The sequence below is a fragment of the Motacilla alba genome, chromosome 5, assembly GCF_015832195.1.
Source record: "Motacilla alba alba isolate MOTALB_02 chromosome 5, Motacilla_alba_V1.0_pri, whole genome shotgun sequence".
Taxonomy (NCBI): Eukaryota; Metazoa; Chordata; class Aves; order Passeriformes; family Motacillidae; genus Motacilla; species Motacilla alba.
Window position 1 is genome coordinate 51,337,726 of NC_052020.1, and position 17,586 is coordinate 51,355,311.

At 47.7% G+C, this 17,586-nt stretch overlaps 1 protein-coding gene across 1 annotated transcript; it reads right to left on the bottom strand.

The window, feature by feature from the left end:
* Window positions 1–9,995: 9,995 nt before the first annotated feature.
* On the bottom strand, window positions 9,996–17,330 carry HSP90AA1 (heat shock protein 90 alpha family class A member 1). Its single transcript, XM_038139414.1, has 11 exons — window positions 17,134–17,330; window positions 15,252–15,410; window positions 14,792–15,158; window positions 14,197–14,330; window positions 13,429–13,737; window positions 12,711–12,876; window positions 12,253–12,443; window positions 11,972–12,119; window positions 11,357–11,625; window positions 10,903–11,236; window positions 9,996–10,740 (listed from the first exon to the last, which is right to left on the bottom strand). Exons 2-11 carry the CDS (start codon window positions 15,408–15,410, stop codon window positions 10,631–10,633), a joined length of 2,187 nt encoding a protein of 728 aa, XP_037995342.1. The 5' UTR covers window positions 17,134–17,330; the 3' UTR covers window positions 9,996–10,630.
* Between the last annotated feature and the right edge of the window lie 256 nt (window positions 17,331–17,586).

The window sequence follows — 17,586 nt, forward strand, 5'->3', positions numbered from 1 at the left end:
TCTTTCTGTTAATCTAATTCTTAGAGATGATTTTGGTCTGGAACACCTATACCCATGATCTTTTCAGAGAATAACTATTAATTGCTCTTCAAGCTGACCTCCAGTAACAGCAACCTTGGAATGTAAGTCTATAGTGCAGTAAGACACCAAACCTGACATCTGCTGTGACAATTCAGGCCATTGCATTAATTGCTTGCAATGGACTGGGTCTTACTTGAGGTAACCTGCTACGATGCATTGAGAGGCTGGAGCATCCTGAACTAAACTTTCTTGTCCTATTGACCACAGAGCTTCCTCTTTCTCAAACTGCTTTTATGGTGAAATATGTCTCCAGATTTATGTCTCAGTAACCCAAGAGGAGACTATTAAATGCTTACACAAGGAGTTACAATATTATTTGAGACTCTCACATGTGACCAACCGTTACTAAATTAGGAAAGCTGAGAGTTCCTGCTAATTGCTTGGGTTGCTGTAATGGTTTGGGCATTTGCTTGCTTTTTCTGATCCTGAATTTGTTGGCTAAGCCTTTCTGACCATCCTCTCAGAACAGCTGTCATCTGACCGGGGCTGAAGTCAAGCGTTCAAAGACGCGTATGAAGAATGTGGGTACACAGCTTTCTAATCTCAAAATGGAAATCTTGGGAGCCCCTTCCTCCCCAGTTGCCCCTATGAAAGCAGTGACTTTCATCAGCTCTAGTATTATTCTGTGATAAGGGGTTCCCTAGTACTAGCCTGTGCTGGGAAGAAAAATTGCTATCTCAGCCTGCCTCACATGCTTGTTTTGGTTAGTGCTTGCTGTTTACTAAAACAGAATTCTGCTGTCTGCCCTCTCCCTACTGTTTTGCAAAGTTAATCCCCGAGATTGAACTGTCCTGGATTTGTCACATTACAAAGTGTGAATCCCAGAGCAGTGAATCGCGTGCAGTTTAATAATCTTTGCGCAGTTCTTACCCAGTTGTGAGGAACAGAGATGAGAACTACATGCATCATGACCCAAGATGAGTTGTAACTATGATGCTTTCGCTTTGTCTCAGCCTCTATGAGAGACTTTGCTTTCCAGCACCAGAATATGTTTGGATCTGGTATCACTGCCTCCAGCATAGTTTCAATTACATTGTACAGAAGAAAGCACCTCCTGCTCGCAGCTGCATGCTCTGGGTACCAGCTGCAGTATGAAGTATTAGCTTAAATCAAGAGCTGGCTGTTGGCAGCTCCACTGAACATGCACCTTCCTTTCAGCAGCTGCTGTTTGTGCCCAGCTCATAGACCAGGGCTGTGGTACCACTTACAGCTACTATTAAAACTCTGCCTAAACCAGTTCCACCTACTGGCAAACACTGATGGGGAGATCAAGAGTCTCAACTCTCCTAGAGCTTGAGCTTCCCAAACTCTTCAGCTCTTTTATGTTAACTTCTACATTAGGCCTGAATTAACAAAAGGTACAATTCCAAGTCCCAAGTTAATCCGCATCTGGATCCTCCTACTGAATAAACATAGTAGATACTGTCCTATGTGGCTTACCTTTCCACTGACTTCCCCTCCTGTTGTGTTTTTTCCGTGCTGTGTCAAACAGCTGCTTTAAGTGAAATCCTCTTTAGGTGAGTTTAGGGGTTTTGGCTGCAGATTGAATCAGGGGGTTAGTTTTATTTAGCCTCAGCTGGTGGGGCTGAGAGCTAGGGTGTCTGATAGCCAGGACTTAAAATGAGGGGCTTGGCTGCCTCACAGTGTTGTATTCTTAAGCTTTTCACACATCTGCATTCCAGGGAGAGCTGTAGCCTAGTTGCAGTACACACAAATCTATAGCTGCAAGCAATTTGTTGTTGGTTTGTTTGGGGTTTTTTCAATTAACTGCACAGTTTTCACTGCAGCAATCTTTACCTCTGGACAAGTCAGGGCAACCATAGTAGCTTCTGTCTTGGGGCAAAAGCCTCTGAAACTTACTGTTTAACCACATATGTTCCAAGCTGATTAAAAACCATTTCCAGCTGGGGGAATAAGGATGAAATAAAAATTGCTTTAATAAAATAAATACACAGGTGGAAAGGTGCAATGTTAGCAATTAAATAATATTTTGAGTGGCTTTCCAGCCTGTGAAAGAAACTGGAAACTAAAAATCTCTGCCAGTTGTACAAAACAAATGCTTTCACAAGTTGCTGGTACTAACATCTTTCAAGCCATCATTATACTTTCATAGTTAGTAGTTCCCCTCCTACACAAATGGACTACCCAGATTCTAAACCTGATTAAAGAAATTAGCATACAGGAAAGTGAGATCAGAGATAGAGTTTTTGCTCCCTAACTGGCCTCCCATCTGTGGGCACCATTCCTGCAGCTCCTGAATGATTGCTTTCACTAAGCAGCTCTGAGCTAATGTGTTCCACATCACATTGTAAACACTATTCTGGCAGCTGCACAGAAACTGCCCAAAACATTGGTCAAACAAGGAAGGAGCAGCTGTGTTAACAACAACTAGACAATTTCTCCCCCTTTGAAGGAGAAAATAAACGCTGGATTGCCAGTAGTTGCAGTCAGTTCAGCTGTTGGTAGTCAAACCGGTATCATTCACCACTCGGAGGGAGGTCAGACACAGCAGGAGCCAAACATGACATGAAGCAGGTGCCAACAAGCCAGAGCTGTTGGAAGATAATTGCAGCCAAGGGGTCATTTTTCTTTCCCTCCTTGTCAGTGTTGGTGGAATTACACTGAAACTGAGCAGCTGCCTCCAGGTACTGCACACAGGACTTGGGGCTTCCAGAGGACCTGGGCACCAAGCTTGTCTGTCATGCTGTGGATATACCCTTGCTAATTTTCACTGGAATTGCCACACAACTTTTGATTTGGTTTTTCAGGTGGATCTGAGAGTTTACTGTACAGTGCAGTGCATTTGCAACAGGCTTGAGGCAGCCTGTTCAGTTCAGCTACGTGCTGCAAAAGAAATCTCTACCAGAATGATCCTTCAGAACAGTCTGTCCAACGATTTATTCATCCCTTAGATTAAGTTGCACGGAATTTCTTTCTCTTCAGTTTTTCACTAGCACCCTCTGGAGCAGGAATCCCTTGCTTTCTTTTAGTTATGGGCTGCTCGGCCACTGTGCCATCACAGTGAGCTGCGAGCAGGGGCTGTGGAGCGGTGTGAGCCGGGATCGCAGGGAGATCCGCGGAGACTGAAGGGTTAGCAGCGCTCGGTAAGGCGCGGTCAGGGGTCAGCCCCCCGGGGGTAAAGGCTTCTGCGGCTGGAGGCGGATCCCGTGATTGCAACACATCCTTCTCGAGGCTGGGAAGCTCCGGGGCTGCTCTACCGTCATGTACCGCCTGAATTTCTCTGACATTTGGAGGATTAGGGAAGGATTCTTCATCTTCTGAAGTGTCAGCAGCCTCCAAAGGCACTGCTTTTGAGGCACTGTTTCTCCATGGTGTATCTTTTATACCGCTGTCAGTGTGAACAGATGCATCTTCTGAATCACCGTCATAAGGATCTGAAAACTAAAATAAACATCTGTAAACATGGTGGATTATTATTTGTCCCTAAAAAAAAAAAAAAAAAATTAAAAAAAATAAACAAGATGCAACATAAAATGGACTTCAAAATCCCTTTCAACCTAAGTCACAGACTTCCTGTGGAAGCTTTTCTATTTATCCACACACTCCTACCTCTGTTCTAGTTTTTGGATGCTACCCCAAGAACTGTGTAATACCCAAAACTTACTGGTAGTTCCCTGGATTCCTTTGCTTTCTTGGGCCCTCCAGCAAGTGGGCTAGGCACAACCTATTTAAGAGAAGTTAACACAGGTTTATAAGGCACTTTCCCATAAGTTACCAAATGAAAGAGTAGTGGAAATCCTAGAGAAGAGGAAGCCAGATTATCACTTTGCTAAAGGACAATAAGAAGTGTGTCTCAGTCTAACTTTTAAAGGCTTGGTAAAGTTAGCCTGAAATGGAGCTAGGGTCTCAGTGCACTTAAAGCATTGCACTAAGGAGAACAATGAGTAATTACATGCCACCAGAAAAATAAACCAAACCAGCACTTAAGCAATAGTAGTCAGGATACAATTTAGAGACCTTCCCTCCCACTGAGGTCTCTTTTTGTTCTTTCTCACCAGGATGATTTCAAATCCTGAAATAGTGCTTAGAGTCTGGGCCTATTCATTAAAAAAAAAGAAAAAGGCCATGTAGGGAGACTCCCTTTAGAAAGCAAACCCCAGGTACCAAGGCTCACAAAAGAAGTTCACAGCAAGGAAAGTGGGAAAGTTCTTGAACAGGATCCGCCAGAGGTGTTCAGAGAACACACTGCCAGTCAGTGCCATGCTGCTTCCAGTGGGAAGGGGGAGAGCTGAGCACAGCTGAGACAAAGCAGGGCTCAGGAATCTGGGCTCAACAGGAAGCCAAAGGCTTTATCAGTGAAGCTGAAGTCCAAGCCCATTTGTGCCTGTGTATTCTTGTGCTGCTTCAAGGACAGAGACACCCCCACAAAGCCCTTCTGCTTCTCCAAAGAGCACAGAAACCCCCCAGTCCTGGCACCTGCCTCAGCAGCCTCGGTGAGAGCAGCCCACTCTGTTCAGGCTGGGACCTGTGCAAGCCCCCCTTCCACCCTGCCCAGCCATCACACAGCTGGACTTCCAGCCTGGTTTCTCACAGGAGAACAGACAACTCCAGCCTTGCCCTCACCTTTCCAGAAGGTGAAGTGGTGGCAGACTCCTGGCAGGCAGCTTCTCCAAGCCCCAAAGCACAGTCATTCACATGGACCAACAGTGAGCATCAATTACAAAGAGTTTTACCCACAAATTAAGTATTTTGCTCTCCACTACAGCATCAGGTCTTTTTTCATCAGTACTAAACTCACTGGTTTGACAAAACGATGTTTAAGAAGTTACCAATATCCATAACTAACTGCCACAGCAATAGAGCTGCTCTTAATCTTCTCCAAAAGGGACAGTCGATGGTAGAGGTTCTCCACCCAGAGCTGCTGAAAGTTAACAACCAGGAACAGCTCGGGTCAGCATTTTCTTAGCATTTGTCTGCCTAAAACACTGTCTCTTTCCTGCCTCATCCCCCTAGAATCAACTTTTCTAAAGTTAATAACAGCTGTAAGAAAGAGCCCGATGGAAAGGAGAGTATTGGGTTTGGGGCTGGTTTGGGTTTTTTCCAGATGCAAAATCAACAACCCCACGTGCCTTGGAGGCTCCCTGTTGAGGCTGAAGGAAGAGTTGGATACACACCAGGGAATCACATCACCATCAGAGCACTTCAAAGTCAGTCCTTACCTCTGCCCTGGATTCTGACTCAGACTCTGTGCTTGACTCCACTGTGCACTTCTGCTGCAGAGAGGCAAAGGAAAGAGATTCCACTCAAAGTAGAAGTTACTGCAGCTTCAGGCTGAAGCTGAAGTTCTAGTACCAACTGCAGGTGCTGAGTTTCTCCAATGTTTCCCCATCTGAATCCAGCTTGTCTTCCCAAATATCCCACAGTTGTGGTGCTGGTTGGGTTGTGCAAGTGAGACATAAGGGGAAAATAGAAGCCTCTCTCATCCTTACTCACCCCCAAAACCACAAAGGGAAGCAGCCCAGAACATGCCTTGCACTTGCTAACAATGGTTACCCCAGGCTTGAGAGTAACAAATGTTCACAAAACATTTTTTAGTTTGCACACTGGTTCTGTGTGTTTCTTTGCATTTGGTAACCCTACAGCTCAGAAATGTAACTGTAGATGAATGACTCAAAACCCTCATTTTTTCTAAAGCTCTTGCTTAGAAAGAGACCTTACAAACAAACAGCTCCCCCAGTCCCCAGAGGGTAGCACAGAAGTGGAGAAGTTGCCTCCATCCCTCCCATTTTAATTAATTCATCCACACCTGTTCTTCATGCAACCTTTTCCAGCTGAGGCAGCTGCACCCTCAGGCCAAGGGCAAGCCAACAAACACTTTCTGAATTGCATTTTAATAGGCAGGTAGAGAAGCAGCAATTTTAAAAGTTACCATGTATTTTTGTGCCAGTCTTTCCACGCAGTCTGGGCTTTTAACAGAATCCTCCTTTTCCTGAGCATCTACTGAAACAGGCAGAGGATAGGGGAGAACATTAGAGAAAACCTTCTCTGAGATAAAATGCCCAGACATGGCTATTCCCTTTATGCTGGAAAAGTTGATCAGTCCTTCACATAGCCAAAGGCAGCTTCCGTTTTAAAATAAATAAAAAGCAGCCACTGTCTTCTACTACAAGACTTCATTCATTGGTCCTCCATGCAGAATGAGGAAAATATAACTCTTTTTAATGAAGCTTATACCAGACCACAGAGCGTTTTCCCCCTGTTCTTTTAGGCACTGCAAGTTCTCTGAATCCTTAAAGAGGTGTTTGTGCTGAAGGTACCCAACCGGACCAGAGAGGGATAAATGCAAAGCTGTGCCATAAGCCTGTTCCAGTTCCCCACTCCCAGAATTCAGTGCCTGTGCACTCACACATCCCCTTCCCCCCTTTCAGGGCTCTGTCAGAGGGGCTCGGTTCCTCTCTCCCGTACCCTCCATGGCCCGCCCAGCCTCCCGCCGCCTCCTCCGCCGCGGCCTCATCCCGGCCCCGGCGCCCCCGCCGCTGCAGCTTTATGGGCTGGGCCCGCCGCACCTCCACCCTCACACAGCCCCGCTCAACCTCCTCCACCTGCAGAGCTGCGCCTTCCAAACAGGGGGAATTCAGCAACAAAACTCGAGAGTGAAACCCTCCCGTGAAAGAAAGTCCTTCGTGCCACGGCAAGGCTCCAGGCTGCTCCGCAGCAGCGCTGACCTTGTGGGGCCTGCACGCCTTCAGCCACTGCATTGCCCACGTGCATATAAAATACACACACACATATATATATTATATATATTTAAAAGCGCACACACACGCAGTTTGCAAGGCCTGGTGGCCAGGGATGTGACGCTTCCCCTCTGCTCTCACCAGTTTATTTTCTGGAGCCCCATTTCCTCCACAGGACCCTCAGGCTGACAGACGAGCCAAGAGTGAAGGGGAGCCCCCTCTCCATCCCCCTGCTCCCTCCAGAGGCAGCCAGGGTGACCGAAGATGATTCCTCTGGTGATTTGCTGGAGATGATCTCCCCTGTAGCAGAGGGACAGTTGTAGCTGGACACACAGAGCTTTCTGAGCATCTTCTTAGTCACTTACAATCCAGCACAGCAATTTTACTGTTCTTAAATACCAGGAACTGTGTTTTTTCAGAGTTACCAGAGAGCTGTGGATCAGGACTGTTTTTCACAAAGAAGCAGATCTGATTTGACCCCTTAAAAGCCACATTTCCATTCCCTTTCTTCTTATTCTTTTTATAGGAAATTAGGAACTATCTTCACCTTTTTCTCCAAATCAAATTCCTTTTCTTGCCATTATCTCTTTCCTAGCTGGATTTCTTGCATCTTTCTGCAGTGCAAAGGTACTACTGTATAAAAGCCTCAGCAAAACAAATATCTCGCTCTGAAGCCAGCAGCTTTCACCCCTTTTCTGCCTCCAGCTGAGCTAGATCCTGTTGCTTACAGCTCTTTTTCCTCCCCAACACCCACCTTTTCATCTCCTTACCTTCTCCACCCAGACTAAAACCATCTGATGATTATTCCTTCTCCTCAGAATCTCCAACCATTTTCAAAACACAGCAACCGAGAACTTCACTATCCACCCCACAGCACCTCCCACCGCTGAAGTGGGAGCGAAGGAGGCTGTGATAGTGCCTGCCGCACCAGCTGAGCTCAATGAGCACAAATGACCACCATGCTCCACCCAAATACAGGGCTGGGAGTCGTGACTCCCACAAAAGGCTGCCCAAAATCAGCTAGGGATTCTTTACAGGCAGCAGCTGCTAGCAGCAGGGCCCGGCTCCATGGACTGCTTGGTCTGCGAGGGGCTGCAGGTGAAACTGTGGCTGCGGGGGAGAGCACAGCCCGGGGCCCCTCAGCACACCCGTGCCGGGCAGCAGGGACAGTCACACAGCGGCATTCCAAGCGAGATCTCGGGTGTCCCTCTTCCAGGGCACACAGGTGATGCCACCGCCGAGCCCTGTGGCTGCAGTGAGGACGAGGAGGTGGCCCGAGGGTCCCAGACGTGCAGCAACGCTCGCTCCGGGGTTCTTCCCGTCATTTCCCAGTGCTCTGCCTCTCCTCACAGAACTTGTGCCAGCCCCAGCAAGCTCCGATTTCCCTTGAGTCCCGGTTTCTTATGGTCTGGCTGCCCAGTGTAATGCAGGGAATGATTAAAAAACACACAACACGTTCTCAGGGCAAGAAATACTGGAGATAACATGCAAGTTTCACCTGAATTATTATCTTAGAGATAAATTAGTTTTCAAGAGAGGTTAAAACTTGTGCCATCACTGACCAAGTGGAAAAGTCTTTAGCATTATAACTGTAAACTTTAAATCCCAGTGTTACTAACTGGAAGACATTTTCCCCATTTTTTACATATTATGGAAGATCTTGTAGAATAGATTTTAGTCACAAGTCACGCATACCTTAGAATCTCCCTTAGTTTTGATACTATTGAATCCTATTTTTTGACACTGAGGTCTTGAAGCAGAAACTAAAGCTTGCTGAAGGTCTGCTCTTCTGATAACCTCCAAGACCGAACATCACAGAGGGAAGCCTTTTCCTCCTAATCATTGCTTCTGTCACCCACACACCAAACTGAAATAGTGGTGCACACATTAGAAACTGTAACTCCCTTTGTGCATCTGGCTCGATGCCACGTTTGTTGTAACAGCAGCAGTACATCCATCGCTGTGAGGGGTGGTGATGGAATACAGGAGCAGCTCAGGCTGAGCAAACAGCTCCCTGCCGAGGCACAGGACCGTGAGATCAAAGCACACCTCACACAGTGCCCAGGCAGGGCTGTGGGGGAACCACAGCTCCTGCCCCACTGACCAAGGCAATGATGCCCTTGCTTGGACAGTGCTGCTCTCACTGACGTGCAGGCACCAGGCTCTTCTGCAGCCTTTTATGAGGTATCCATAATTTGAAATTGTTTTGCCCATTTCATGTCACGATACAGAATGTGAGGTGTGGAAGACAAATGCCCCACATGTCACACACATTCAGCCTTCAGCAGCTGTGTAAGCAGCACTGAAGCAGTTGAGTTCCATACCCATCTTCTTGTTTCCCATCTTTGGGAAACAGAGTTTAGATTTGAAGCCATGTTATCACCTCAGTCAAGTGAACTGACATGTAGGAACACCTTGAATTCCCCAGCTTGCAGTGCATCCACAAAACAGGGACTGGCCTCTCCCTGCCCTGAGTGCTGCTTTGACATAAACATCTCCTTACAAACCACAGCTTACTTGTGCAACTTATTTCGGTTTGCAGGAAACCGAGTTTAGGTACCTGTGAAATACAGTTAGGACCAAAAACTCCCATCTTCTCACCTTACTTCAAAAACACCAATACACTATTTTAACATACCTGTGAACTATTTTATACTGGGAACTCCTGTATCATGGAGCAGAACAAATGGAGACAGGAAACCTGCAGGGCAAGTTGGCCAATTTGCCCTGAAACCCCTCCTCCTCCCAAATCCATTCACTGAATTTAAGACATTGTACCAAATAAATACAATCTGCCCAAAGTCAGCAAAAGGGCACCCAACAGGCACCAAGGGCCAACTGCTGAATGGAGCTGCCTACAAAGACTGATTTCTCTTTGCTACTCCAAGACAAATGCCAAGGATACAGGATGCAAAACAACAAGCTGCTCCCTGCCAGGCTCTGTGATGTGTAACTGGCAACTTCTCAGGTAAATGTTACTTATCACCTCCCAGCAGCACCAGGAACAGGGCTGCAGGTCCATTTACCCAGGCTCCAGTACAATGTGAACCATCCACACAAATTACACCCCAACTCAGAGCAAATCACTTTTCCAGAGACCCTTCCGGCTCTGGTGGGGCACTGGTGCCGGAGCTCAGGATCCAGAGCAGCCAACACCATGTGGGCATGGGCAGAGCAGTTTTGTTTCAGTGCAAACAGACAAGTCAGTGACACAGCTCAATTCTTAACACTTTTATTCTTACAGTTCTAGGTTTGAACTGTACATGCAGAGTTGCATAAGTCACAATAGAGATTTACAGTGGATTCTATTCTATGGTAGAGTGCAATCCAGAATCCTTGAACAGTATAAAAAACAACTTTAAACATCAAGACCTTGTTAGGAGCAGAAGGATTAAAGCTTCCCCAAGAGATTCAGCTCTCCTAGATACCTAGTTACTAGGTACTGTATGTTAGACACTTAAGAATTGAAGAGCTGTGTAACACTAAACAAACTTGAACACCCTGATGTCTTCCCATCTTCGTTACTTCTTTCCACATTTCTGGCAATTAAGAATAAGTCAAAAACCCTGCCACCTGCAACCAGCTAATACAGACAAAAATAACTACTCCTTACTTGCCTGTTTAGGGTTGTACAGTGTTAAAGAAAATATTCCCTCAATGGCATTTTTATCTCACATCAGCTGAAAAAGCAATGTAACAAAAATAAAGGTATAACATCTTCGAAAATAAATATAAAGAGGGAATGCAGACAAAGTGTCAAAGATTTTTTTTTGGCAGGTAACATTCATAATATACAAAATATAACTTATTCATATAGCCAAGGAAACATTCATGAGTTCCTGTAAACTCGTTTAATCCACCTCCTCCATGCGTGATGTGTCATCATCTCCTTCAAGAGGTGGCATCTCCTCAGTGACAGCTGGACTGGCTTCTTCTGCAGCAGTGTCATCTTCATCGATGCCTGTGCAGGAAACACACACCCATTAATGCTGACAGCACAACTCAAACCTTTTATCTCCATGGACGTTCAGTCACCTGAGGATTTATTTTCCACACTACCAAGCAGGACCAAGACAATACACCCCGAGAGTTCACAAAGCCAGGAACAGATTTGGCAACTTACCCAGCCCAAGTTTGATCATTCTATAAATGCGGTTGGCATGTGTCTGAGGGTCTTCTAAGCTGAAGCCAGAGGACAGGAGTGCTGTCTCGTACAGCAAGATGACAAGATCCTTCACAGACTTGTCATTCTTATCAGCCTCTGCTTTCTGCCTCAGTGTTTCGATGATGGAATGATCAGGATTAATCTCCAGGTGCTTCTTTGCTGCCATGTATCCCATTGTGGAGTTGTCCCTCAACGCCTGCGCTTTCATGATCCTCTCCATGTTGGCAGTCCAGCCATATGTACTTGTTACAATGCAGCATGGAGAAGTAACTAAACGATTGGACACAACAACCTGCAGAGGGAATACGAAGCACAAGTTTGCAATTTAAGCATTTCAACAAATACAACTGATTTACCCTAAATTCATTTTACATTGACTTTTACACAGAAGTAAACCAAGTACCACTTTTACCTTTTCTACTTTCTTTTCAAGGATATCTTTCATTATCTTGCAAAGATTTTCAAACTTTGCTTTCTTCTCCTCCTGTTTCTTTTTCTCCTCCTCATCTTCTGGAAGCTCCAGACCCTCTTTTGTTACAGAAACCAGGGTCTTGCCTTCAAATTCCTTCAGCTGCTGCACGCAATATTCATCAATAGGCTCAATCATGTAGATCACTTCCAGCCCATGTTTGCGGAGACGCTCCACAAAGGCGGAGTTGGCCACCTGATCCTTTGTTTCACCTGCAACAAACACCACCACAGATGAACCTCAGCACTAACAGCAACTTGTTCAGCTTCTGAACAGCCTTACAATAGCTGTGGCGCTTCATGTCCCAACCACAGGGGAAAAAAAGGCACCAACAGTCCAAAAGACACTCAAGGTGTTTGAACTGATACTCCAGCATTTACAACTCTTAACTGATTTGGAAGCCAATTTTTATTTCCTGGAATCCCACATAAAAACCACTTTCCATTCCTACCAAGCAAGGGAACTGGGAACCCTGTAACAGAGTCTATAAATCCCCCAGAAGGTAAACCCATACATTGTGTTGGCCTTTCTGAGCATTTCAGGTCCCCACCAACTCACCAGTAATGTAGTAGACATGCTTCTGGTTTTCCTTCATCCGAGTGCAGTAATCCTTCAGGGAAACCATCTCATCACCAGATGCAGATGTGTAGTACCTCAGCAATTCTGAGAGCTTCTTGCGGTTCTGCGAGTCCTCGTGGATGCCAAGCTACAAAAAGCAGGAAGAAAAATCACTAAGTAAGTCCCTTCAGGTAAATGCTGAACTGTGGCAGTTTACAGCTCAGGCACAACACCAATCTGCAACTGCAGTATCAGCACTGTTCAGCAGAGAGAATACAAACCTTGATGTTCTTGGAGAACTGCTCATAGAACTTCTTGTAGTTCTCCTTGTCTTCAGCCAGCTCAGTGAAAAGTTCCAAGCACTTCTTCACCAAGTTCTTCCGGATCACTTTCAGGATCTTGCTTTGTTGCAGCATTTCACGAGAAATATTCAGAGGTAAATCCTCAGAGTCTACCACACCTCTCATGAAATCTGCAGAACAACAGAATTACCTTGTGAGTTTCAAACAAATATTACCAGTCACTCTACCTACCCGTGCCTCTGCCCATTAGCATTTATGAATTTGTTTCTACAGAACTCCAATAAACATGAACTAAGCAATACTTTCAATTGCTCAACAGCTGTTTAGAACTGCGATTTTCCCCCTTCCAAATTTCCTTCCATACAAAAGGAAACTACAGAATAGCTGAGCAGCTCTTCCAACTTTTCAGCGAACACTTTCTGCAGAATTATACTCACTCAGATATTCAGGGATCAGCTCCTCACAGTTGTCCATGATGAATACTCTGCGCACATACAATTTGATGTTGTTCTTCTTCTTCCTGTTTTCAAACAGATCAAAGGGTGCACGCCGTGGGACAAACAGGAGAGCCCTGAATTCCAGCTGCCCTTCCACAGAGAAGTGCTGTGAGAAAACAAGATGATCGTTTTAGTCAGTTTGCCTGGTTCCACTCTGATAACCACTGAACAGCTCTTCAAATGCAGAACACAAACTGCAACCCACTGGAGAGCAAATTACAGAGCAGCTGAGACACTGGTGAGGAACACGCCCTTTCCTCAGACACACACTGGATTAGTGGTACATGACAAGGTCAGCAGACCAATTCAGAACACATTCAGCTCCTTACACAGTATCCCGAGATTTAGAAAGCCAGTGTGTTCTTATAGCACACTTCCCATTATCAAACAAAAGGCACAAAACCTTTTCAATGACAGATTACAGACCTAATTAGTTGTTATATGTAACCAAGTCTCAAAGTTCAATTAGACATGGTGACTAAACTTTGAACTGGGAAGGCACCTGCACTTCCTGACTGCAGTCTCAATCCAGATTATGAACACCAATACACAAGGGATCAGTCTAGCAGCATGTTAAGCAGCCTTCCAGCCTCAGTGCTGTATGTTTATGTATCTACAGATACAGCAACTGTAGCTGTGTCTCAAGAGGAAAACTTACTTTGACAGCCAGGTGGTCTTCCCAGTCATTAGTCAGACTCTTGTAGAACTCTCCATATTCCTCATTGGTTATGTCATCTGGATTCCTGGTCCAAATGGGCTTCGTCTTGTTGAGCTCTTCCTGATCAATGTACTTCTCCTTAATCTTCTTCTTCTTCTTCTTATCTCCATCCTTCTTCTCTTCTTCTTCATCAGAACCAACATCCTCAATCTCTGGTTTATCTTCTGTCTTTTCCTCCTTATCTTCTTTTTCCTCTTCCTTTTCCTCAGCCTCATCATCACTCACCTCCTTATCACGCTCCTTCTCCACCTGCAACACAGCATCAGGACTTGAATTGCAAAAGCTGTAAATTCAGCAACAGTTCACAAGTACTCCTTGCAACCTCAGGGAGCCAGAAAACTTCATGAACATGGTGTCAAGCACTCCCTCCTACAGTCCAAGGACTCTCATTCTGGGTGCTGACACAAGTGGGAGTTTCCACACGCTATGAGCCAAGCTCTTAGTGTTCAGTTTCATTACACTGAGTGACTCCTAACAAGACACCTGGACTGTTTGGAAACAGATACTGTTGGCTTGGAAAACGTTTTTTTCAACGTAGTCCTGTGAAATACAATTTTAAGTAACAGAACTACATTTCCCCAGAGCTTCCTCCATTTAACATCTGAGAGAACTGAAACTAACCAAATAAAGATTGACTGCGCCTCGTTACATGAGCTCCCACTCGTGAAACTGAAAACACTGATGGGGCATTTCAAGCAAGGTACGTACAAAGAGTGTAATCGGGTAGCCAATGAACTGAGAGTGCTTCTTCACGATTTCCTTGATTCGCCGCTCTTCCAGGTACTCAGTCTGATCTTCTTTAAGATGCAGGATGACTTTGGTTCCACGGCCCAGAGGTTCACCTAGAATGGAATTTACAGATTTTACTTTGCTGTAGCAGAGCAGATTTAAAGATTAACTCTTAAAAAACCACACTGCTCCATCAGCTAGTTTTTCACCTTAGCCAAATGAAGCTTCTGTGTATAAAAACAGCCTCGGTTATGCTTTCTGGGGTTTACTGCATGTATTTCAAACAAGCTTCAGAAAATGTCTACTGTTCTGTTCAGTCTTTAAAGACATACATAGTTGTTTCCCAACAAACACTTTTCCATGTGTAAACTTAAGAAAGCTTAATGCACCATTTACCTGGGCATTCCAAAGAAACCAAATTATGCCAACTGAAATTACAAGGTATGACCTGGACCTATGCCTGATGTGACACATTGTTTGTACCGATTTGTCTTGTGTCTTTTCCAAGGCAGACTATGCACCCTTGCCAAACATCTTTAAAAGACGCCATTGAGCAGGAACACTGAACACTCACCATTATCCAGTCTGACAGTGAAGGACCCTCCAGCAGAGGATTCCCAGGCATACTGCTCATCATCGTTGTGCTTGGTGATCACTGTCACCTTTTCAGCAACCAAGTAGGCGGAGTAGAAGCCAACACCAAACTGACCAATCATGGAGATATCAGCCCCTGCCTGCAGGGCTTCCATGAAAGCCTTGGTGCCAGACTTGGCAATGGTACCGAGGTTGTTGACCAGGTCAGCTTTGGTCATCCCAATGCCAGTATCCACAATGGTCAGAGTGCGATCATGCTTGTTCGGAATCAGGTTAATTTTCAGCTCTTTCCCAGAATCCAGCTTGCTTGGGTCAGTCAAGCTTTCATACCTGATCTTATCCAGAGCCTGTAACAGAAAAGAAATGCTTTAACATTCTCTGACCATTACGAGATAATTTCAGTAATTATCAGAATTAACCACACTACTTTTGGTACTTACATCTGAGGAATTGGAGATCAGCTCACGGAGGAAGATTTCCTTATTGGAGTAGAAAGTGTTGATGATCAGAGACATCAACTGAGCAATCTCAGCCTGAAAGGCAAAGGTCTCCACCTCCTCCTCCATTGGTTGGTCCTGAGTTTGCACAGCTTCCGGCATCTAGAAAAGGAGAAGGAGGGGTTGAAATTCCATCCGGAATAGCTTATTTCATATATCCTCTTACAGGCAGTGACAATGAATGGCATTCTGAGATCAAGTTTTTTAACCACGCGTTTTCAACACCAGAGGAACACACACACACAAAAGAACCCTTCCCAGACCTTATTTACAGGTACTAACTATTCAGAAGTTTTAAGGAATGCAGAAAATAGAAGGCAAGACTTTTACAGTAGACTTGCTTTACACTCACTTTTACCCTGCATCACCTAGAGTACAACAAGACTGTTCCTCTCTCCCCCCTTAACTTACGGATTGATATATGACCTTTAGTTTCCTGTTTCAGAGAAGTACCTAATATCTTTATTTGGGTTATTTCTCTCTTAGCCGCATCCCCCTATTACTTTGCATATGCAGCTATCCCCATCTCTGACTTAGAGACCAACACTGCTCAGCCGGGCTCGTTTCTCTGGACAAATATCTGCGTTAGTACTCGTCCTTCACCGCGTATAGCTGCCCGTTTGCTCCCCTTGCGGGAGCCAAACCTCAGGGGCGGCCGAATTCGGCCGAGAGAGTTGTGTCCAAGCACAGCCCCGCTCTGATCGCGGCGGAACCGGCGGCACCGGGCGCGGCCGGAGCCGCAAGCCCGGCCCCCGCCGCGGGGCGGCCCCGGCTGCCCCCGCCCGCGCGGGACCGCGCCCCCGAGCGGAGCCACCGCGCCGCGCCCCCTGGCGGCGCCCGCCGGAACCGCGGGACGTTCTAGAAACTGCCAGAGCCTTCCCTGCCTGCCCCCGCCTCCCGCCCCCGCCGAGCGCGCATTCCCCACCCCCCCCAAAGCGCTGCGGATCGGAGCAGCTCCCAAACCCGCTCCTGGCCTCACCTCCTTATCCCGCTCCTGCCCGCCGGTCCCTTCAACGCCGCTTTGTCCCCATCCCCCTTTCTTCCCCTCCTCCATCCCGCTTTTCTCCCGCTCCTTCCTGCCTGCCTCCCCCACTCTCGCCTCCCCGCTCCCTTCCCTCCTAGCACTCTACTCCTTTCCTCCAGCCCCTATTCCTTCCCCTATAATACTCCGTTCTTTCTCCCGCCACCTATTTCTTCCCCCATCTCCTTTTCTCCTGCTCCCGACTCCATTCCCCCTTTCCCCCCTCTCCCCCCCACCGCCTTCCCGATCCGGCGCTTCTCTTCCCCCCCCCCCCCCCCCCCCCCCCCCATCTGGCACTCTCATGGCTGGGGGCCCATTCATTGCGAGCGGATCTCTCCGGCCACCCCGCACCGAAGCGTGCTCGGGTCAGCCTCCCCCAGCCCTCCCGCGCACGCTGCCAGGCGGAGGAGGCGCTGCAGCTGCACCCCGGGACAAGAGCAGCCTTCCCTGACCGCCCTCTGCCATACCGGAACCCCCCCGAGGAGCTGCTCCGTTTCCCCACCTCCCCCCCAATTCTTACAAGAACACAAATTTAGCAAGCTAGGTTCAGAACCATCAGCCCCAGCCTCCCTTTCAGCCATACCCAGACTGCAAGCCCCAATCACCTCTCCCAGAATCTAAAGAAGCACAGAGGAAAGCACGACCAGCGCCACGCGGCTTCTACAGCACACCCCACCCCCACCTCCCACGCAACTCCGAACACGAGCCCCGCGCCCCCGCCGCCGAGCCCCGGGGTTCGGTCGGAAAACACTCCCTGCGCCGATCCACCGCCGGCGAGCACCCGCTGGTACCCCCACCGCTCACCTTGGCAGGGGGACGGGGCGCTGCTCTCCGCACTGACTCTGTGACACGGCCCGCTCGCTCCGCTGTAGCCTCTCTAGTGCGCGCTCCCCACAGCCCGCCCGATTTATATACGGCGGGATCCGCCTCCTTCCAGAACCATCGGGAACCTTCACCGCCGGCGCGGGGGGGCGCGGGGAGGGGGCCGCGAGGCGGGGGCGGAACAAGCCGGCCGAGGGGCGGGGCCGTGCCGCTCGCAGCCAATCGCAACCGTCCGCGACAGGCGCCGCGGGGCCGGCGGCTGAATGGGCGCGAGCGCGCGCGCTCCCCGCGCCCCGCCCCTCTGCGCCCCCAGCGATTGGCTCGGCCGGGAATCCGGAGGGAGGGGGAAGCAGGAAGGACGCGAGCGCATGCGCTGGAGCCGCGCGGGGCGGCGCTGAAGGGGCGGGGCCCGGGGCGGTTGCGCGAGTGCCGGAT

Bases quoted from the DNA above. Each gene is read 5' to 3' on its own strand.
- HSP90AA1 (XM_038139414.1), bottom strand. From the start codon at position 15,410: ATGCCGGAAGCTGTGCAAACTCAGGACCAACCAATGGAGGAGGAGGTG. The intron at 12,444-12,710 runs GTGAGTATAATT...GTTGTTCTGCAG, and splicing joins GCTGATCCCTGAATATCTGA to ATTTCATGAGAGGTGTGGTA. The intron at 12,120-12,252 runs GTTTGTATTCTC...TGCTTTTTGTAG, and splicing joins AGTTCTCCAAGAACATCAAG to CTTGGCATCCACGAGGACTC.